The 22,242-nt window shown below is 37.1% G+C and overlaps 1 protein-coding gene across 2 annotated transcripts; it reads left to right on the top strand.

The window, feature by feature from the left end:
• The first annotated feature begins 4,419 nt into the window (after positions 1 to 4,419).
• On the top strand, positions 4,420 to 20,468 carry cab39 (calcium binding protein 39). Of its 2 annotated transcripts, none has more exons than XM_079823513.1 (9): positions 4,420 to 4,590; positions 8,333 to 8,487; positions 8,602 to 8,766; positions 10,120 to 10,238; positions 13,343 to 13,511; positions 13,630 to 13,689; positions 16,002 to 16,067; positions 19,086 to 19,229; positions 19,337 to 20,468. In XM_079823513.1, exons 2-9 carry the CDS (start codon positions 8,374 to 8,376, stop codon positions 19,523 to 19,525), a joined length of 1,026 nt encoding a protein of 341 aa, XP_079679639.1. In that variant the 5' UTR covers positions 4,420 to 4,590; positions 8,333 to 8,373; the 3' UTR covers positions 19,526 to 20,468. The 2 variants fall into 2 exon arrangements, with proteins under 2 accessions (XP_079679639.1, XP_079679640.1); XM_079823514.1 differs by lacking the exon at positions 4,420 to 4,590 and adding an exon at positions 6,971 to 7,143 and having other exon boundaries at positions 19,337 to 19,870.
• Positions 20,469 to 22,242: the final 1,774 nt, after the last annotated feature.

Raw genomic sequence — 22,242 nt, 5'->3', positions numbered from 1 at the left:
AAAATACATAATAATAATTAAGACTAAAACCCGCGCCTTATACCTACACCTGGCACTTTTTTACATGTTGGCAGCTGTTTGTTTCAACAGAACGTAGGTCTATTTCTAATTTTAGCTGGCATTACATCTTCAGAGATCCAGCTAATGACACTTTAACCACAAAATAACCTGTTTTCTGCACCAGTTTACAAATAAAACCTCCAGTGTTTGCCTTTCTGAGTGGCGAGCACAAACGCAAATAAATAAATAAAAGAACAAACGCAAATGCATTATACTGATCTCTATTGAAGTATAATATTTAACCAGTAGAGGGCAGTGAAGCCTACACTATAGTGGCTTTACCATAAGGGGCCGCCTTTCCAAATGAGTAAAAAAAAAAACACACACTCGCGGGGTGCGTCTCAATCAGCTCCCTAGTTCAGTGTTTAGGGCACTGATCAGGGAGTCAGCCCATTGACTTATGTCCTGACCAGTGCCCTGACTACTGAACTAGGGAGCTGATTGAGACGCACGCGCGGCCTTGGCAAAGCTCAGTACACACACACTAAATCCACACTATCTCTAACACAGACAGGGAGTGGTCTTTAGTCTAACTTTACATTGTAAGGTAAATTAATTAGATAGGCCTATTACGTATAATTACGTTGTAAAACGTTAAGTGGTGCATGTTTTATTAGTGCAGAGATTAGTAAAAAGTTTGAAAATGAAGCAACACAATCATGCAGGGATTTATCAAGTTTCCCAATGAGTAAATTAGGCCTAAACAAAAATCTTAAAACACTTGGGGTCTTCACGCCCACTTACGAAAATCTGTCCTGTAAGTAGCCTAAGAATGGTAAATAAATAATATCAATTATTTGACAGAAAGAGAAACAATGGCATCTGTATTGGGAAACTGATCCATCTTCCTCACTTATCTATAAGCCAGTTTTGGGCCTGTTTCAATATTATTTATATGTATTGTATAGTTGTCTTCTTCATAAAATAAACACATTCTACCAGGGCTTTTCAAAAAAACTTGGAGTGAGATTTGGTGGGGCCAACCAAAATTTTGCCGCGTTTAAAGCAAATCTTTTTGGCTCATTCAGCATCATTACCGTACACACAATTTATATATATATATTAGTGGTGGGCATAGATTAATTTTTTTTAATCTAGATTAATTCCAAGATTAATCTAGATTAAAATGGCTCATTTGAATTCTGCCGAAGGCATTCAAAATATGTGTGCTCGTGATAGTTTGTCTTTTTGTAGTTTGAATAATAAATAACTTCTGTCCCTTTAAGACCTGACGCACGCATGGATCCCAAACACTGTTCCTGTGAGCTGGTTACGACTGTATTTATGTTAAAAAAACACCAAGATGGACATTGACACATTTTTGAGTGTATTTGACCATTAATAAGCTGGAAAAATGAGCTAATTTTTGCACTTGTATGTCAGAGGCGGCTCTATTACGGTATGTGTGTGTGCGCTTCAGATGCGAGCGCGAAATCTGGGCGAATTAGTAGAATTAACGTTATGTGAAACCCCGCGCAAAATTCAGACCGGTCACACCAATACTAACACGCTGTCATGAGGAAAAATCCAGCAGAACACGCGTTCGCCATGTTCAGAGGGTTAACCGGACTGAATGAGAGGAGGCGGGTGCGTGTCAACTCGCTGTCGGTCGGAGAGGAGAGGAGAGCGCAGCTGATATCGATACTGTAGAAAATGAGTATTGTATCATTTCAGATATTTCAGTATCGATACATAGCGAAATATCGATATTTTTGACAACACTAGTAGGCATACAGGTTCGAAGATCGTTCTCTCGCCCCCTACAGTGCAATTCGGCTAGGTGTACATCCGCGCTAAAATATCAAGGTGAAAGTCATCATAGCTTGCATAGTATAGACCCAGCTCCCAAACCAACTTTGAGAATAGATTAACGGCAATATGTTTTTATCGCCCGATAAGAGTCTCGCGTTAACGCAGCACGTTAACGCTGTTAACAGCCCACCACTAATATATATATATATATATATATATATATATATATATATACACTATACAAGTCAGTAAAAATTGGGCCACAATGTAGCTACTGTATAAATATGATGGAATTTTGCATATTGCTTTTTTACAGGTGTTTTACCTGTATTTTGAATTACACATCACATTAAATTTCCATAAAATTACCGAACATATTTAATTTTGCTCAATCTATGAAGTCGAAGTGAAAAATCCATGTTGGCTGAACAATCTTACGTCCGAAAAACGGTATACGCATGCGCAAAATGCGCTTGAAAAAAAACCGTTCGTGTGGAGATTTCAAATGTGGAGCGCAGGAGCGGCAGCGCGAGCGGAGCCGAACCAGCAGGTGCTGAAGACCGAAACAGACATTCCCAAGAGAATAGAGATATTCATCTCACAAAGACGTTGGTGAGTATTTAGCAGTGAAATTATTCTACAGAGTTTTGCTTTATGACCCGGTATGAAGTTTAAAAGACATTTTGTAGAATCACGAGTTCATGCATTCATTGGTTTCATGCGTGTGTTCTCGTTTACTCTAAGGGTAGCCAAAAGTTTTATTTTCCTCATGTCTTATATGTTTAAAATGATAGGTAATACGTAAATTAAGTCATTGTGTGATATATGCGGCATGCGACCGTTGAACACGGTGCCGGAGATTGCATTTGGCGTCGACCTCTTTCAGGGCTTAAGTTATTGCCTTTTAATATCAAACACGTCAAGCTCGATTTTCTTATTCGTCCATTCATTCGTCTCATCCTCGTTATATAATGAAGAACTTCTGTTCTGTCTCTTGCCAGATGTGATGCAGGGAAACTTTGCCATTAATGCAGTGCCGTGTTTTCTTTACCACTTTAAGACATCCTGTCATGCAGAAGACTTCTTGAATATTCAGAGTTTTCCTTATTGAAAATAAGGTATTTTCACCAAATATCATGTGTTGGAATTTACTTGTTAATAAAGTAATGTGATAAAATGTCCTGTTGTCTGTGTTCTGTATTTTGCTTAATATATTTATGTTTTTAGTCATTTTTGTCTTTTGGGACAGTGAGAAATAAACAATTGTTACTACAATTTAAAATATTTAATTGGACCAACCTCACAGTTTCACTGTAAAACATTTCTCCAATTCAAAATTTTCTAGTGAGCGATCACATCTACATTTTTTAGTTGGCCAAATTGAAAAATTTAGATGTGATCTGTCACTAGAAAATTTTAAATTGGAGAGGCCTGACATTTTTTACAGTGTTGGTAAATTACATTTTTCCATTGGCTCAACATATTATTTCTAATTGAGCCCATGTTTACAGGCTGTTGCCACAATTGATAAAATTAAATTCACAGAAATTCAATTTGGCCAATTGAAAAATTTAGATGTGACCAGTCACTAGAAAATTTTGAGTTGGGAAGATTATAATTTTTTTACAGTGTCCTTATGGTACAAATATGTACCCAAAAGGGGTATAAAGGTACAACATTTTAGGTTTAGATAGTTTTAAGGTACAATTTTGTACCTTGCTTTAAAGGTACAAAAAGCCTTTGAGGGTACGACCAGAGTGACGGCCACTTGTACCCTAAAAGGTACAGTTTTGTACTTTTTTTTCCTGACAGTGTGAAACATAGCTTTACAAGCTACAAGCTACTTGTAAGTTAAAGTGGTTAAGTTACATTCAAGCTACCCCTTTGAAAAAGTAGTTAGCTACACTAAAAGTTACCCACAGATTTGAAAGCAATTTGTGGCGGCGGGGGTGGGGTGGTGGCGGTTTGATTGGCACAAATATCGATTTCGATCTTGATTCAGTATCAATTCATATGTAGCCTACTGTACATATAAGGAAAAATAAGTTTGCCTTTTTAGCACTATTTTAAACTTATTAGGATGTAAGTTATTAACGTTTTAAAATTTCACATTTAAAGAAATCTAGTGTTTGATCATGTCTGAATATTCAAAGGCAAAACCTAAAAATAAGTAGCAGCTAGACTAGATAGGCCTAACGTTACATTATTAAATAGCCATACTGGGACGTAGTGTAATGGTATTACAAACGAAAATTAGTATTTTTCCAGAAAAACAAGAATATTAATAGAAGAGAAAGATACAAATATCAGCATCTCGATAAGCAATAGCAAATGGGCTACATGTTAGCATGCATTTTGAATCAATCAAAGGAAATATTTTAACATCTTTACAGTAATTTACAGACTTTTTTGCTCCCAGCAAAAATACCAACTAAAATCAGCTGAACACCAGCTCGGCCAACCTGGGGGAGCATCTTAAACCAGCTAAGACCACCCAACCGGCCTAGGCTAGTTTTAGCAGGGGCTTTTATTTATTCATCAGCAGGCCATGGAGACCTCTGAGAGCGTTTAGGGCTTTTGTTTTGAAATCCTCCTCACTGCAGGTTTGCGGAAGTTATCGCTGCTGAATACACACACATACACACACACACATACACACACATACATACATAGACGGTTCTCCGCTCAAATCTTGCTAAGAAATAACACCCCAAAACATCATATTCCAGGAATTGCACCGTTATTTGCTAGAAAAGGCCGAAGGAGACCCCAAATAAGGTGTGCTATTGTTTACTTATCTTTTGCTGGCTATTGTCGTGAAGCTAAATGTTATAAAAGTGCATGCAGAGGCCTATCAGAGACATCCTATGCAAAACCACAACTGCATTTACGCACACAGTCTGAATCTGGACTGGAATGATAGGCTACAATCTATGAAAAGGGGCTTCGTATCTTTCGTGGTTTGTACATCACTGATTTAAAGATACACAAATGAGTTGACTAGACTAGAGTCATCATGACTTATCTGTATCCTATGCATCACACTGGGCCTCTGCTTGAGCAAAAGTAGGGGGTTGTGTCTCAAACTAGTGTGCTGCCTACCCAGGCAACAACATGTCTGAACTGGGGAATCATCATTTTAGGCCGTCACTGAGTGACTCTAGGTAGACAGCTAGGTTTGAGACAGCCAAAGTCATTCAGATCATCGAGCCCTTTATAATTATATATTTACTGCAGGTAAATAAGCTTCATAACTTCAGTTTATTTACATAGATCTTGATGCTGAATCCATTAGTATGTGTGTAATATGTTGGGTTTTAACAGTTGCACAGTCAAATATGGTAATACTTCACAGCTGAATGATTTTGATCTATTAGGATCCCTATCTACATTGTCATCTACAAACATGTGTGTGTTTATCAGTCTCTCTGTTGAATTAGGTAAAAAGACTTCCAGTGAAGTCACAAGTTGCATGTCATTAAACCAGTCTGTATAATAATTGTAATATTGCTGGCATCAGCTGATAACTCCACGTTGTCAAAAGTATCTGTTTTTTTTCCCTTTTGTTTACTAGTGTTTTTGAGTGAAATTAGGTAAATAATGTTATTTATAATATAATAATTCATTATAATATTTAAAAAAATATATTATACACATTAATGGTCAATACATATGAATATTATTTATGTAAAAATAATATTAAATACAATTATTTCACAGAATATATCCCAAAATTAAGCAAGATACAGTTTACATAACAAAAAATGTACCCTGCAAAAACTCCCTTAATAAATGTACATCATTTGTGCTTGATTGTTATTTTTCCATTTGAGAATCTTTACAGTTATCATATAAATATGCATATAATACATCCCATATAATAATTTACCTATACGTTTCCCTTATACCCCAGTACTTTAGTAATATTTCCAAGTTATTGTTACTACTGTAACACTATAATATGGGGTCTCATCAAACTGTGTATGTATTTATTTATAATGTATATAATGTACAATGTATTTATTTATAATAAAAAATATAATAGACCAACAGACATTGGAATTCATAAATTGTATAAAATTACAACACATGAAACGCATTGTGACAAACTAGTAGGGGTGTAACAATATATCGTGTCAATATATTGCAATAAAAATGCTACAATATGAATCATGGATGGTGACAATATATATATTGTGTATAGTTCACCCAAAATAAGAAGTTTACAGAGTTTTAGTGTCAGTACTGCATTAAACTACTATATATAATGTTGAATATAATGTATAAAGGGGGAATATTTATGGGTCCTGATAATACCAAATCTCTTATGTTTCCAGTAAAAAGTGGCCTACATTATTTTAAACATATCTAGTGCAAGCATATTTGTCTGAATTAATTCTGTATATCCAGCTTGAGAATCATGACTATTTTTATTCTGGTGTCACCGTTATCCTGTGCATTTGGTTACCAGCACCAAGTCCAAGCCTATTCATTTTCACCCCCAATGTAATACCAAATGTAGCATTTTTAATAAACAGTACATTTGTTAACCTTCAACCATATGTCTTTGATCGTAATAATATTGTATCGTGAGTTCAGTATCGTGATATGGATCGAATTGTGACATGAGGGTATCGTTACACCCCTACAAACTAACCAACACAAAAACACGTTTATAAAACATGACTATACTAATAATAGAAACTAATAATATTATTTCATATTACTATGATATATCCTTTGTGATATGTGATGACTAACCCTGGTCCTCCCTGGATTGAACAGTGCTGTGAATTGTTAGCAATGCAACGTTATTAACATCTTGTGCAACAACTATGATTGGTATTAGCATCATATAAGTGTGGCTGATCATCATTTGATCTCATGCAACCATTGCAGCAACTCGGCATTGTTCAAACTCGGCCGTGGAGGGCCATTAGCTGGTACAGGTGTGTTTAATTGGGGTTGGAGCTGAGGTCTGCAGGACAGTGGCCATCCAGGAGCAGGATTGGACACCCCTGGTTTAGATGCGTGTAAACTCAGCATGCCAGCTGTCTCCGCGAGCCCTGGCATCTGCTTGGGTTCAGATTTGCGTTGGGGCAGACATGGCGAGCGTGGTCACCAGGTCAAGGATTTGGCTAACTTGCTCAAGCTGCGTGGAGATTAACCGGCTGGACGTATGTCCTATGACGCACGGGTCCCACGAGCTGCCACATGGAGTATTCAGAGCACATAGTAATATTAATAATAGTGTCACTGTCATTGTGTGCGTTTGTGTTTTGGGAAAGGGCAATGAAAAAGCAGCAGGATTTGTGAGTGATGTTTCTTCAGGTCAGTGTATTTATTGAGCATTTCATGCTTGAGTTTCGCTGCTGTGATCATTGTGGAGGAAGTCAGCACACAGACGTATTTACTGAAGAGGTTTCTGCAGCACGTTTCCTGTTTGTCGACTTCGCAAAGCTCACCTTCGCATTTGTGCTGTTTGAGACCTGTGTGTGTGTGTGTGTGTTTGAAGTGTGAACTCACACCCTAGTTATTGGAGATCTACTTCCTTCTGTAATGAGCGGAAATGTCCTAACCAGAGTTATGTTGATGGCAGTGAGCATTGAACTTCTCTTTTAATCTGGTTTATCTTGAAAGTATTTTTCCTTTGTTCATGATTTAGTTTTTGGGTATCCAAAAATGTTAGTCTGTTCATTCTCTCAGTTGTTTTTCTATTTGTTTTCATTCTTTCTTTTGTCCATTAGCTATTTAATTTGCCCTGCATTAGCTCAAACAGCCTATGATAGCACTACATACAGTTGTGGTCAGAATTATTGGCACCCTGATTATGATCAAAGATGGCTTTAAAAATGAAACCTTTTGATCTTTCATTCAAAAAATTCACAAAAATATAACCTTTCATTGAAAGAAAATAATTGAAAGTTGGGAAATCACATTATGAAATAAACAATTTTTCTCCAAAATAGGGGTCGACCGATACCAATTTTTTTCATCAGCCTTAGCCGATGACCGATACGGGCTGCCGATTTTCTTGAGCCGATATTTGGAGATAAATTAAAAATATAATTCTTAATTTAAATAAATTCTGAAAATAAATATTTAAGCATAAATAAAATTATTATACTATTGCACACAGTATCAACAAGCAAGCAGCATAATAAAGTGCACACTGACTGTACTATACTTAATTTTAAAACTATTTACAACCTAGTCATTTAATGGTTACACTCTAAAAAATGCTGGGTTAAAAATAACCCAAGTTGGGTTGCATATGGACTAACCCAGCAATTGGGTTGTTTTGACCCAGCGGTTGGGTTAAATGTTTGCTTAAAACAACCCAATTGCTGGATAAAAACAACCCAGTCGCTGGGTTATAACAACCCAATTGCTGGGTTAGTCCATTTTCAACCCAACTTGGGTTATCTTTAACCCAGCATTTTTTAGTGTGTAGGTGCACTTAACTTAATCTCTTGTAGAGCAACACCAGATGTAATTCAGGAAAAAATCTCTTTCACAGCTGGGCTCTCTGCTACCTGGTTGCCCTGGTAAGGTGTCGCCATGCCGTTCCCTTTCGGTAAGTCTCACAAGTGTCCAGCGGACATTGTGAAGAATCTAAAGGACAACATGACCATTCTGGAGAAGCAGGACATTTCGGACAAGAAGGCTGAGAAGGTACTAAGCACATTTGTACACGGTTCTGTTACACACAGGTGTGTGTGTACTGTGAGTATTACCCATGAAAGAGTTTCATAAGGGCATTAATAAGAGAGGTGTGTGTGTCCTCAGGCCTCTGAAGAGGTGTCCAAATCTCTGTTGGCGATGAAGGAGATTCTCTACGGCACGAATGAGAAGGAGCCGCAGACAGAAGCCGTGGCTCAGCTGGCTCAGGAGCTCTACAACAGCGGCCTGCTCAGCACCCTCGTCGCAGATCTGCAGCTCATTGACTTTGAGGTGAGGGGATGAGTTTAATAGACTAGGCCAGAAAATTATAAAACCTTATAGAAAAATCTCAATGAATTAGTCTTCCAGGTTCTGATCACTATATTACGCAATTGCCACAGACCAATGTTGGGCTGCAACAACTAGTCGATAAAATCTATAATAATCGATAATGAAAATCATCGATAAAGATTCTCATTATCAATTAGTCGGGTCTGCCCTCTGTGCACGATAAGCTTCCACCAGTCGCGCCAAATTACAGCACTGAACAACGCATTTTTATGGAAACGGAGTGAGCTGATGCAGGAAAGGTACATGATCCAAGTGCCCAAAACATGAGATAATAATGAGGATGAGGATATAACTACTGTTCTCTAAATAGATCAGTGGATAATATAAACTGTAAAATTAACGTAGGACGCAGACGCGCACACACATCTGTCAACGCACATGACAGGGTATGTTAAATACTAATGCTTTCGCTTGAAGCTTAAAATAAATAATTCTCATGTTCTGGGCACTTGGATCATGCACCTTTCCTGCAATTTGGCGCGACTGGTGGAAGCTTATCGTGCACTGAGGGCAGAGCCGACTAATCGATAATGAGAATCGTTATCGATGATTTTCATTATCGATTTTTATCGACTTGTTGTTGCAGCCCTAGTATAGTCCAGTGATTTTTTTATTTTTTATTTGTTTTGATCTTCTGGCTTCGAGACTCCCCAACATATTTCTGATAATTCTGCTATAATGACAGAGCTGATTTATTTATTTACAGAAACTAGGAGTGGCAATTTAAATGAGTTTAATTACATATTGAATTATATTTTAATAAGTATTATCAATTATATTTATAATAATGTTTAATTTAAATAATTACATTCCATAATTCCAGAAGTTTCAATAGCTGAACGGGTTTGCACTTTGTTTATTACGAATTAATTTACATGCTTTATCCAGTCATTTGTGATTTACAGGGTTTTTGTTATTTTTTTATATGTTTTTTGGGTCTAGAAACTTTTCCAGGTCTAGAAATCAGACTTTAAAAATTCCTTCATATATGCAGGTATTCCATGACCATGATATCCCTGGTTCATAAATGAAAATTCAAATGAACTTATATCAATTTACCTCTGGATTACATCTTACATCTTTATTTTTTAAGCATATTTAGTCTTGTCTTAAATCATATTAAGCCAGAAAGTGTTTAAACCATTTTAAGTAACAAGCAACCATTATTTAAAAAGATTAAAAATAATATTTCATTTCACTTTATTTCTCAAATTCCAATTTGTGGAAACACATGCTTTTATTTTGATTTAATTGATCTTTTCAGTAACCATTCTGCATGTTATTTGTGTTTAGGGCAAGAAAGACGTGGCACAGATCTTTAATAATATTTTGAGACGTCAGATCGGCACACGGACACCCACTGTTGAATACCTGTGCACTCAACAAAACATACTCTTCATGCTGCTTAAAGGGTGAGACACACACACAAACATATTGTGAACTCACTCATTTGATTCTTATATTCACCAATTAAATATATAACCTAACATTTTGCAGTCGTCAGACTAGTTTGATCTGCTTTTCTTGGAAGCTGGTGTTTAGATCATATCTCTAAGAAACTAAGATAGCAAAGAATTGGTTTGGTGACTAATATGATAATATACGTGAATATTTAAGATGAGCTATCTGATCCCAGATGAGTATTTACTCTTGTGAGTCAGCATTAGCAGTGAGTATATCTAATCCTACATCAGCGATATCATCTTAACCCCTAGAGGTCGAAGATCACGCCAACGCGACCACCTCGTTTATTTTTTTTTCTTCTTTTTTTTCCTTCTTTTTTTTTTCTTCTTCTTTTTTCTTATCAGTGCCAAAAGCCCTATTCGCACAGGATTAGTATTAACTGGTGACCTCTAGTAATTTGTAATAATCGCGGAGGTTGTCTGTGATCTTAATCCCGTGCGACTCGGCCATGTCTGTAATTTGTAAAGTAGAAATTCCCCCGCAAATGACCTGCCATATTTCGTCGAACACAGAGGTCCTGTGATAATATTAGTCCTGTGCGAATCGGCATCGCTGTGATTTGGCAAGGATTTGGAGGGTTGTGTATAGGCATGTGCCGGTATCAAATTTTCATGTTGCGATTAATTGCTGAAGCTTTTATCACGGTATACGGTATTATCACGATATTGAAATAAGTTGCAAAAAAAGTGTTGCCATACTATAACAGGTTAAATCACTTTCTTATAACAAAAGAACCAAACATTTAAATACAATAAAGCAATACACAAAAATGTATAAAGTAAACAAATATTTAAAACAGATTAAAGTGCAAAAGAATTATAAAGAACAATAGGTATGCTGAAATGTACATTTAACTAAGATTAATACATGCTTTAGAAGTATTTTTCATTGTCAGTTTGTTAATGAAGGAACTAATGTTAAATACTGGAGCCTTGTAAAGTGTGTGATTGAACAACAGTCAGAACATATTCAAACAATATCTAGGGCATGTAATTTAGTCCAGATTAAAATATAAAATGCTTAAGTCTTTAAGTATTATGTATTAGGTTATGTGATTACTGGGGAAACGGCTGCATTTCTGCTGTTCCGTCAGCGCCCTCTGCTGTCGAAGAATGAATGTGCACTTCAGCGCATCTCCTCATTCCGCCATGTGCTCGGCTCATGCACGGTCTATTTACATCGTTCCTCTTTGACATGTTTTTCATTTTAAACGGTTGATGGGTAAAAATATTCTTAAAATTCATTCTAAAAATCTGAATAATTCGTAATAAATAATTATTCACGGTATTTTGTGCCCACGATAACAATATTGTGCATGTTCATTATTGCGGTATATCGTATTACCGTTTACCGGCACATGTCTAGTTGTGTATAATTTAAAATTACTAATTACTAATCCTGTGCTAATAGGGCTAATGAGATTCAAATAACTCTAAAGATTTTTCTCATTCAGGCAAGTGTTATACATCATTTTAATCTGTTAAGTTTCTACTTTTATGTGTGTACACTCACAATAAAAACAAAATGTTGTGCTTTTTGCAAGATAAAGAAAACAAACATGCAAGTTGCAGCCTCCCTGTCAATGAAGTCCAATCTGATAGTCTTCAGAAAATGAACTGTAATTTAGTGAATACTTGTCACACAAACATGAGACCTATGTCTAAAGAAACGTTGAAATGTCAGGTTAATCAGGTAAATCGAAGACAAATATGCTCTGTTTATGTAATCTGTTTCAAAAGAGAGAGATGTCAGTTGTTCGCCAGCTTCTTCATTATCCGCTGATGTGGCCACGCCCACGGAGCGCACGTTCTTTTGAAATTCAAATACTGAAGCGATCCATGCGAGCAGAGTCAACGCCCACTAAAACTCGAATAAACACATCAAGATTAGTGCATGTAGGCCTACTTTACATCGTTTTGAGATGCGGTGAGGAATAATCCCGCAACAATTTACCTCAGAAGAAAAGCTGTTTATTTCTAAGAGCAACGGATTCAGTCGCTGATTGTGAGGGAAGTTTATTCTGTTAGTGTCCGTGAATATTAAACCGCAAAAAGACCGCATCCTGCTGCAACATAAAATGTCATCGATGTAAGACTGTTTAGACAATGCTTCTTTTGGCCTGTTTGACATATTATGAAGTGTTTACTGTAAAATACCCTAGTGTTACATAAATAAAGCTTTTGTTCACAAATTTCTGCTCAGAAGTTGAAAGATAAACGAGAATAAAAGGTGATGAAAGTGAGCAAAGAAGTCAAGACGGTACAGACAGAAGGCTATTATAATTATACGTCATCTTACCTGAGCATTTGAATACACAATTATTTTTATAATAAAATGAGCCGCTTTGTATAACATGAGTTCCTTTGTTTATGGTTTGTATAAATGCAGCCCTAGTTTCAGTTTCCCTTTTTGAATGACGAAAATAGACTAGTGATACCGCCACTAGTTCTTTGACATCGTCTTGGTGTGTCCTGATTTTATGGTACTTTTTTTGTAATTTTTGGAACTTCACAACCCCTGATTACCGTTTAGTTTCATTGTATGGAAAATAACAACATGAACAACTTAAAGGTGCTGCATGTAATTTTTTTGACTCTACTAAAGTATAAAAATACCATAATTTTGGGAACATGCTAAGTTCAAATACTTGTGTGTCAGCCAGTTATTCTACTTTGAAATGTGTGTTGAAATGCCTGTATTTGTTTTACTCTGTGTGATTCCGTCCCCTGCCGATTTACCCAAATGTATTTCAACACCCGGGTTGCCAGTTGGCGAAAAACACCGCGTATTGCAGCCATGAAAGCCAGCAAACAAACTGGCTCTGAGATCGCAGTTGTGTGTCCTCAATCTGGCAATCCGCGTGAGCGTGGAGTCTGAGGAGGAAACGACTCTCCAATATTTTGAATTTGGACTGCAGAACCCATTTCAACCACTAGCTGTCGATATTACATACTGCACCTTTAAATCTCTTTTTCAGTCTACGAATGAAAAAGTTTTGGAACAACATGAGGATGTGGTTAATGCGGCCAAATATTATTGTCCTTTTTTGTAGTTACGAGTCTCCAGACATCGCTCTGAACTGCGGGATCATGCTGAGGGAATGTATACGGCATGAGCCACTGGCAAAGATCAGCCTCTGCTCTGAGCAGTTCTACGATTTCTTCAGATACGTGGAGATGTCCACCTTCGACATCGCCTCGGATGCATTTGCCACATTTAAAGTTAGTATGTTGACAGACAAAACAAACACTTAAGGCTTGTTTGTTTGAGTAATTCATCTTCAGATGCTCTGTATAGTTACTTTGTCTGATAAATTCCATTTGTTTGGTTTTCTTCTAGGATTTGCTGACGAGACACAAACTGCTCAGTGCTGAGTTTCTGGAGCAGCATTATGATAGAGTGAGTCACAGGCTTTTCTTTTCATTGTGTTGGTGTCCGTCATGGTCTGTTGTCATTGGATCTGTCAGCCATTCTGCAATGAGTTCCTCAAATTTGAATTTGTTTCTTGATGTGCACTTGATGTGAAAGTCAATACATTTTGGAAGGGATTTGAATGTGAAGTGGGACCCAAAACACTTTAGTCACACATTAAAATATCTTAATGTCTTTACATATGAATTTTGATGTAAATATACACTGCCCAGCCAAAATAAAAATCATGTATTGTCAATACTAGATTTGGACCAAAAAACCTCTTGATGGAAATAACATCACAGCATTTATTTTCATCAAAATGTGCAGTAATTTTTGGTCCAGATCTTGTATTGACAATGCAAGAGTCCAGCACTCTGTAAAGTCTCTTCCAGCACTTCCCAAAGACTTTCAATGAGCGAGGCATCTTCTCATAGGATAAGGACACGCAGTCTCATGAATAATTAAGTGAGGCCTCTTCTCATAGGATAAGGACACGCAGTCTCATGAATAATTAAGTGAGGCCTCTTCTCATAGGATAAGGACACGCAGTCTCATGAATAATTAAGTGAGGCCTCTTCTCATAGGATAAGGACACGCAGACTCATGAATAATTAAGTTAGGCCTCTTCTCATAGGATAAGGACACGCAGACTCATGAATAATTATGAGACATCAATGAGTCATCGCCGTACTGTAGTATGACAAAGCGTCACATTCTGTGACGTTGATACAAAGATGAATTTAACCCTCTGGGGTACCGTAATTCATTTCTGGGTCACCCTCAGGACCTTCGGGTCAAAAATGACCCAGAGGGCGGGATTAAGATAAAAAAGATTTGAGTAAAATCAATGAAATATATTTTTGTTCAATAATATTTTTTCTTTTCTTTTTTGGTGTTTTAAGATAATTTTATGATTTATAATTAATATTTATGCAATAATTATGACCCATTTTTTCCCATTGAATATAATAAAAAATGTATATATATAATTTATTTTTTATTTTTATTAAAGCTGTATTTCATTTTAGAGTCAAGCCTAGGCCTCATGAAAGCCATTTTTTAAATGAGATCGGTGAAATTTTGTCCGGTGGACAAATTGAGCATTTTAATCACGCAATAGCACATTTTTACCACTATAGTGGATCTTGCGTTTTATAAATAAATGTAAAAAATCGTAGCTTCATCGGAATGGTCCGAAATTTGGTGACTTTATTGGTACTTGGTATATGAACACTCAAAAAAAAATAGTCACACTCAGGACCTTCGGGTCAAAAATGACCCCCATAGGAAATTAATGTGAAATTGGCAAAAATATGAAAATACAGAGTTTTTTTGGGTTTTTTTGTCTGTTTTGCACTCTTGATGTTTTAGAGATTTACCCCTTCACTTTTGAGTCCTTTTTTCTGGGTGTTCATATACCAAATACCAATAAAGTCTCCAAGTTTCGGACCATTCCAATGAAGCTACGATTTTTTTTTTTTAAATGTATAAAACGCTTTGGGTCATTTTTGACCCGAAGTAACCCAGAGGGTTAAACCCGGAAGTTAAATATAGCGCACAAATGTTTAAAATCAACTAGTTTTCTCCTACAATCAAAATGAATGGATGGTAACATTGACTTCTATGAAGATCAACACTCATAACTCTCAGAAAATTTGGTTTAGGGTTTCATGACCCTTTAAGGTCTGGACTCAGAGGTCCCAATTCATGTGTGAAAATGATTCTTCATGCTCCTTCCCAACCATTCTTTCACAATTTGAGCCTGATAAATCTTGACAATGTCATCCTGGAATATGACCATGATCTTCCTACATGGTTGTTTAAGAAATGAAAGGCTACACACTCCATCAATTAGAAGGTTAGAAGAACTGTTGCCAAACATATAACATGCTAGAAACACAAAAATCACTGCAATAAGGATCCAATCATTGACTCTTAAATATTTGCCAATTTAAATCCAAACAACAACTTTGTCCGAGTAGTGGACAATTTGGGTAGGCCATCCAGGCAGAAATGGTCCCAGAGAAATTTAGTGTAAATAAGTTACGTTGTATAAAACAAATGTCAAAGTGATGCATATCTCCAGAAAGTAGATGACGTCATTCTGGCCCTTATCAGGGTCCTTGGAAAGTGCTATCTTTCTTTAAAATAATATCCGCTTGATTTGATGTTTTCTCTAATGCAAGCGTGTTGTAAGTATGCCAATACATTTTGGGGCTACTGTATGAGAAGAAGCCAGACAATTTGATGTTTACTGTACATCTCTGTCTCCCCTTTTCTCCACTTTTGGTCTTCAGTTCTTTAGTGATTATGAGAAACTTCTTCACTCAGAAAACTATGTGACTAAGAGGCAGTCGCTAAAGGTAAGGAACAGGTTCATTCGTATATTTTTTGTGCTTATTAGTGGTGCTTGCGTAGCAAGGCATCACTATTACTATCTAGCCCGAAAACGGTTTTAGTGATGCCTTGCGAAGCAAGGCATCACCATCACTCTCAAACATACATATTAGTGTTGCTTGTGAAGCAATGCATCAATATTGTTAATCTCCATATTTTTATTATTAATGGTGCTTGCGTAGCAAGCCATAAATATATTTAGATCGGTTTATTATTATTATTATAATAATTATTCTTACTTCTGGACACTTTTTCGGCGCGCTTCTCCTCCCACATTTTTTGTCACAGACCCACGAATGAGGCGTCAAATCGACCGGCCTATACGGGAATGGTGTGCTATATCTTTTCTAAGGGATCGGGGGTACGATGTTCGCCCCAGGGGCGAAAAAGTAGCCGAAAAATCCCATTGACTTAACATTGCGACGAATTTTAACGAGTCATAACTCTGAGAGAGGATTTCGGAGAAATTCGTGTGTCACCACATTTGAAGAGGCTGGCAGGCCCTGTAAGATGACACATCGCAAAGGGGTGTGAGTTGTACCCCTGGGGCGCTAGAGCTCCCCAAATTTTCTCAAATTTCCCCATTGACTTATAATGGGGAGGGACGTCCCATCAAACTCATGTGTTTCTCTTACAATGGGAAATTGCATAGGGATTTTGTATTGACCATAGCTCTGGCACACAGTGTCTCAGAGACAAGGGGGTGGGCTCAATTTACTCAGACAGCCAATCACTATCTCAGGATGATTGTAAACCTATGAAGCCACGCCCTAGCAACCATTTAGAGCTCCCTAGCAACTAATCCCTTAGACTTACATTGAATGAGATGAAAGGGATATCTTTTGATAGAAGTGTCATAGAAACATGAGGGTGGGTTTGTTTGACTCGGGGCATCAACAGCCAATCACAAGTCACCTTCAACACTTCCTAGCCACGCCCTAGCAACCATTATCAAGCAGCCTAGCAACCGTTTAGCAAGACCTATATCTCTGCCTCAGAACATCATAGAGACATGGGGGTTGGTTTATATCATTCATACAGACAAGCAGTATCATCATTGGATGCTGCCAAGCCCCTCCATAGCAACCAAACAGAGTACCCTAGCAACCGTTTACCAAGACCTATATCTCTGCCTCAGAACATCATAGAGACATGGGGGTTGGTTTATATCATTCATACAGACAGGCAGTATCATCATTGGATGCTGCCAAGCCCCCCTAGCAACCAAACAGAGTACCCTAGCAACCATATACCAAGACCTATATCTCTGCTTCAGAACATCATAGAGACATGGGGGTTGGTTTATATCATTCATACAGACAAGCAGTATCATCATTGGATGCTGCCAAGCCCCCTTAGCAACCAAACAGAGTACCCTAGCAACCATATACCAAGACCTATATCTCTGCCTCAGAACATCATAGAGACATAGGGGTTGGTTTATATCATTCATACAGACAAGCAGTATCATCATTGGATGCTGCCAAGCCCCCCTAGCAACCAAACAGAGTACCCTAGCAACCGTATACCAAGACCTATATCTCTGCTTCGGAACATCGTAGAGACATGGGGGTTGGTTTATATCATTCATACAGACAAGCAGTATCATCATTGGATGCTGCCAAGCCCCCCTAGCAACCAAACAGAGTACCCTAGCAACCATATACCAAGACCTATATCTCTGCCTCAGAACATCATAGAGGCATGGGGGTTGGTTTATATCATTCATACAGACAAGCAGTATCATCATTGGATGCTGCCAAGCCCCTCCATAGCAACCAAACAGAGTACCCTAGCAACCGTTTACCAAGACCTATATCTCTGCCTCAGAACATCATAGAGACATGGGGGTTGGTTTATATCATTCATACAGACAAGCAGTATCATCATTGGATGCTGCCAAGCCCCCCTAGCAACCAAACAGAGTACCCTAGCAACCGTGTACCAAGACCTATATCTCTGCTTCGGAACATCGTAGAGACATGGGGGTTGGTTTATATCATTCATACAGACAAGCAGTATCATCATTGTATGCTGCCAAGCCCCTCCATAGCAACCAAACAGAGTACCCTAGCAACCATATACCAAGACCTATATCTCTGCTTCAGAACATCATAGAGGCATGGGGGTTGGTTTATATCATTCATACAGACAAGCAGTATCATCATTGGATGCTGCCAAGCCCCTCCATAGCAACCAAACAGAGTACCCTAGCAACCGTTTACAAGAACCTATATCTCTGCATCAGAACATCGTAGAGGCATGGGGGTTGGGTCTTTTGACTCAGACTGGCAAATAGTCTTTAAATGTCACCCCATAAATTGTATAGCCACTCCATAGCAACCATATAGAGTACCCTAGCAACCGTACAAACACATGAATAGGACATATCTCAGCTCCACAACATCGTACAGACTTGGGGGTGGCCTCTTTTGTTTCGGGTGAGAATCCAGTACACACAACATAGCATCCGAGAGGATTTTTTTGCCACGGCAAGCACCACTCACATTTTCTTCAGGAAATGTACATTCTAGTTTAAACTGCTGTTCTACTGGTTGAGTTTTTTTTTGTGGCATTTTCAGCAGCATTACTCCAGTCTCCAGTCTCACATGATCCTTCAGAAATCATTCTAATATGAGGATTTGCTGCTCAAGAATGTTCAAAAAAAAAAAATTTCAGGATTCTTTGATGAATAGAATGTGTAAAAGAACAGCATTTATTTAAATGAAATATTTTTTTTGTAACAACACAAAAATCTTTAGTTTACTGTGACTTTTGATCAATTGAATGTGTCCTTGCTAAATAAAATTACTATTTTCTTAATATTTGACCACATACCTTTGAAAAGTTTGTGTGTTTAGTTGTTGTGGTATTGTATAGTTTTATAATGCATTTAAACAGATTTTTGCGTATGTTTACTGTTGCCATTAGCTCTTTATTTGAGGTGTTTCTGATGTGTTTTATGTCTTTCCTGTTCCTCTCAGCTTTTGGGAGAGCTGCTTTTGGACAGGCACAACTTCACTATAATGACGAAGTACATAAGCAAACCAGAGAACCTCAAACTCATGATGAACCTACTGAGAGACAAGAGCCGCAACATCCAGTTTGAGGCCTTCCATGTATTTAAGGTATGTGAATTTTCCCACACTATCATTATTTTACCAACTCGCCAGTATGGTGACTTGACTCAAGCTTCAAATTTCTGATTGAGACGTTTTTTTCTCTGCGCATTTAGGTGTTTGTTGCCAATCCGAACAAGACTCAGCCCATCCTCGACATCCTGCTGAAGAACCAGACTAAACTCATCGAGTTCCTCAGCAAGTTCCAGAACGACCGCGGCGAGGACGAGCAGTTCAGCGACGAGAAGACCTATTTAATCAAACAGATCCGAGACCTCAAGAGGCCAACCCCGCAGGATGCTTGAGAACGATAACGAATGTCTAAAAGTGCATAGAGGACGTCTAGACAGTGTTTTAGGCAACGTCTGGACGATGTTTGGCTCTCTGGGACGTTGAGTGGCCGCAGCACTGGGCATGTTTTTGTGTTTTGCAGGAACCGTTAAATGCCGTTTGAGCTCGGCGGGGCGAGTAATATGGCGACGAGGATGAAGAAGAGTCTTGCTTCGCTGGACCTACAACCTCTTCCCCCTACAATGTTTTATTCTCATGTTTCAAAAAAACGAGCAAAATGAACAGAAAGGATGGATGTAGATGCTGCTGCTTTATTGCACATAAAGAAGGAGGGTTTTGTACCTCATATACAACCATACACTCAAATGTCTCTTGATGCTAATTAGCCCATGCAGGTTGAGTTAGCTAATTGGATATTAATGAATATAAGGAAATTTGACATGCAAAAAGCACTTAACGTATGCAGTAATGCATTCAAAATCACTCATTTGCTCATCATAGCCTGGGTGAGTTGCGTAAAAGCTTCAAATGTGACGCATGCGTCATGTCTGGCACATTTTGAGGTTGCGTATCCCGGGTGAGTAAATGTGTACATACTGTAGGCTTTTTCATCTTCCCTTTATTGTTTTGGCTTTGTAGACTTCATTGGATGTGCGTTGGCACCTCACAGCCTCTAACGGTTTATGGTTGCCATCGGATTCATTTTGAAAGCAGTGTGGTTTTGTGAGTTAGTTGTGGATGTGCTGTTGATTCTGATTTAACTTTGCCATTCCTTGCATGTTATTAGTCACTGCATTGAGTGGGTGTAATGGAAAGTTAAACTTGCAAAATCTGAAAGATTTTCTGTGGTTGTGACCTTAAGATGTGTGCCCAGCTTAGTCTAGTTTTCAGTGTAACTAACCCCACTGGCACAATGTGTACTCATACCTTTTATACAGTTTACTCACATTTCACCTCAAAATCAAAAGTAAAATAATATGTAGAGACGTTCCTATTGTTATAAAGCATCTGGTCTTTATTCATAAATGTCAATTGTCAATATTGTAACACCAGTACTGTTTTTTTTTTTTTTTTTTTGTACTGAAAATTGGTTATATTTAAATAGTCCTTACAACAAATATATGTATTACAGTCAACCGATTAATCGCATCCAAAAGTTTGTGTTTACATAATATATGTTTGTGTACAATATATAATTATGTATGTTTGAATACACACACATGCATGTATATATTTAAGAAAAATATGTTACATTTATATATAATATGTATATTTTTTATTTTATATATATATATATATATATATATGTATAAATAAAATATATAATATATGTATAAATAAAATATATATATTTATATATATTGACATTATTATATATATATATATATATATATATATATATATATATATATATATATATATATATATATATATATATATATATATATATATATATATATATATATATATATATATATTAATCATTTATATTATATATAACAGTATATACATGCAAATATTTCTTAAATATATACATTTATGTGTGTGTATTCAAATATACATAATTATACACAGTACACACATATATCATGTAAACAAACTTTTATTTTGGGTGTGATTAATCACGATTAATTGTTTGACAGCCCTATATAGTACAGCCTTTTGAGAATTAAATTATGCTTTACAGATGTTGGGGGAATAATCGTCATGAATAATGGGGCAAATCTTTAATAGTCCTATAACCATAACCACACACAAACTATATTTTCTATTTTTTGCCTTTTGAGTTTGAGGTAAAATGTGACTTGGACAAGTTATTTTCTGGTTTTGTGTAATTTGACTAAATACACCAGCTCAGATACTGTATCTTTCCTTTCTGTAGGTTTTTAGTCTGGGAAAAATGAACGAGTCCAATGTGATATTATTAGCAGGCTAATCTGAAATGGTTGGATGTAGGGGAGCCGCTCAAGCCCATATTAGCACCTAATTGTGGCTGCTGAGAGAAAAGGCAATTTGAGCACCCTTTATGAATGTTTTAATAGCCTATATGTTTGTTTTAAGAACAGTGCAGTGGTTGATGGAGATTGTCATTCGATACTGTAAAGTTGCAGGTCTGCAAAACCACACAAACCTGAAAGTGATTTGGAGGGTTTTGGTTGATCATTTTCAAGTCATGACTGCTTTTACTCACAAGAAAGCCATGAAACCTTTAAGCAAATGCAACTGTAAATCATAATGGTAACCCTCCTCATTTCCAATGCAGAACTCCCATTAAAACATGTTCTGCTGAATGTTTACAGTTCTGGTCAGAATAACAGGGATTGACATGTCTATAACAGTATTTTATTTTAGTGGAAAATTCAAGAAACCTTATGAAGCTTAAAGATGTACATTTTTCATATTTCAGTCTTAGCATATCCTGTTTAAATGGTGACCAGCAACTCACCATAATCTGCGGTTTAGTCTGCATCATCTGTGATTCAGGTCAGAAGTCTTTTATTGGGTAGCACATGTAACAAAAGCCAGACACAGTCATTTTATAAGCCTGGCATCATAATGACCCAGAGTATTAGGAATTCTGAGAATTAGTAAACTTATTTTGCATATCAGTGCATGTTTCTATTTTGCAGTCTTAGATTAAGCATGGGCATCTAACAGACAAGCTGGAAACTTCTTGGCCTGCTGTCTGTTCAATTAAACAGTCCAATCTAACCTATATAGATCAGGCCCG

The sequence above is a fragment of the Gobio gobio genome (assembly GCF_949357685.1).
Source record: "Gobio gobio genome assembly, chromosome: 8".
NCBI classification, from domain to species: domain Eukaryota; kingdom Metazoa; phylum Chordata; class Actinopteri; order Cypriniformes; family Gobionidae; genus Gobio; species Gobio gobio.
This window is presented reverse-complemented; position numbering and strand designations above follow the sequence as displayed.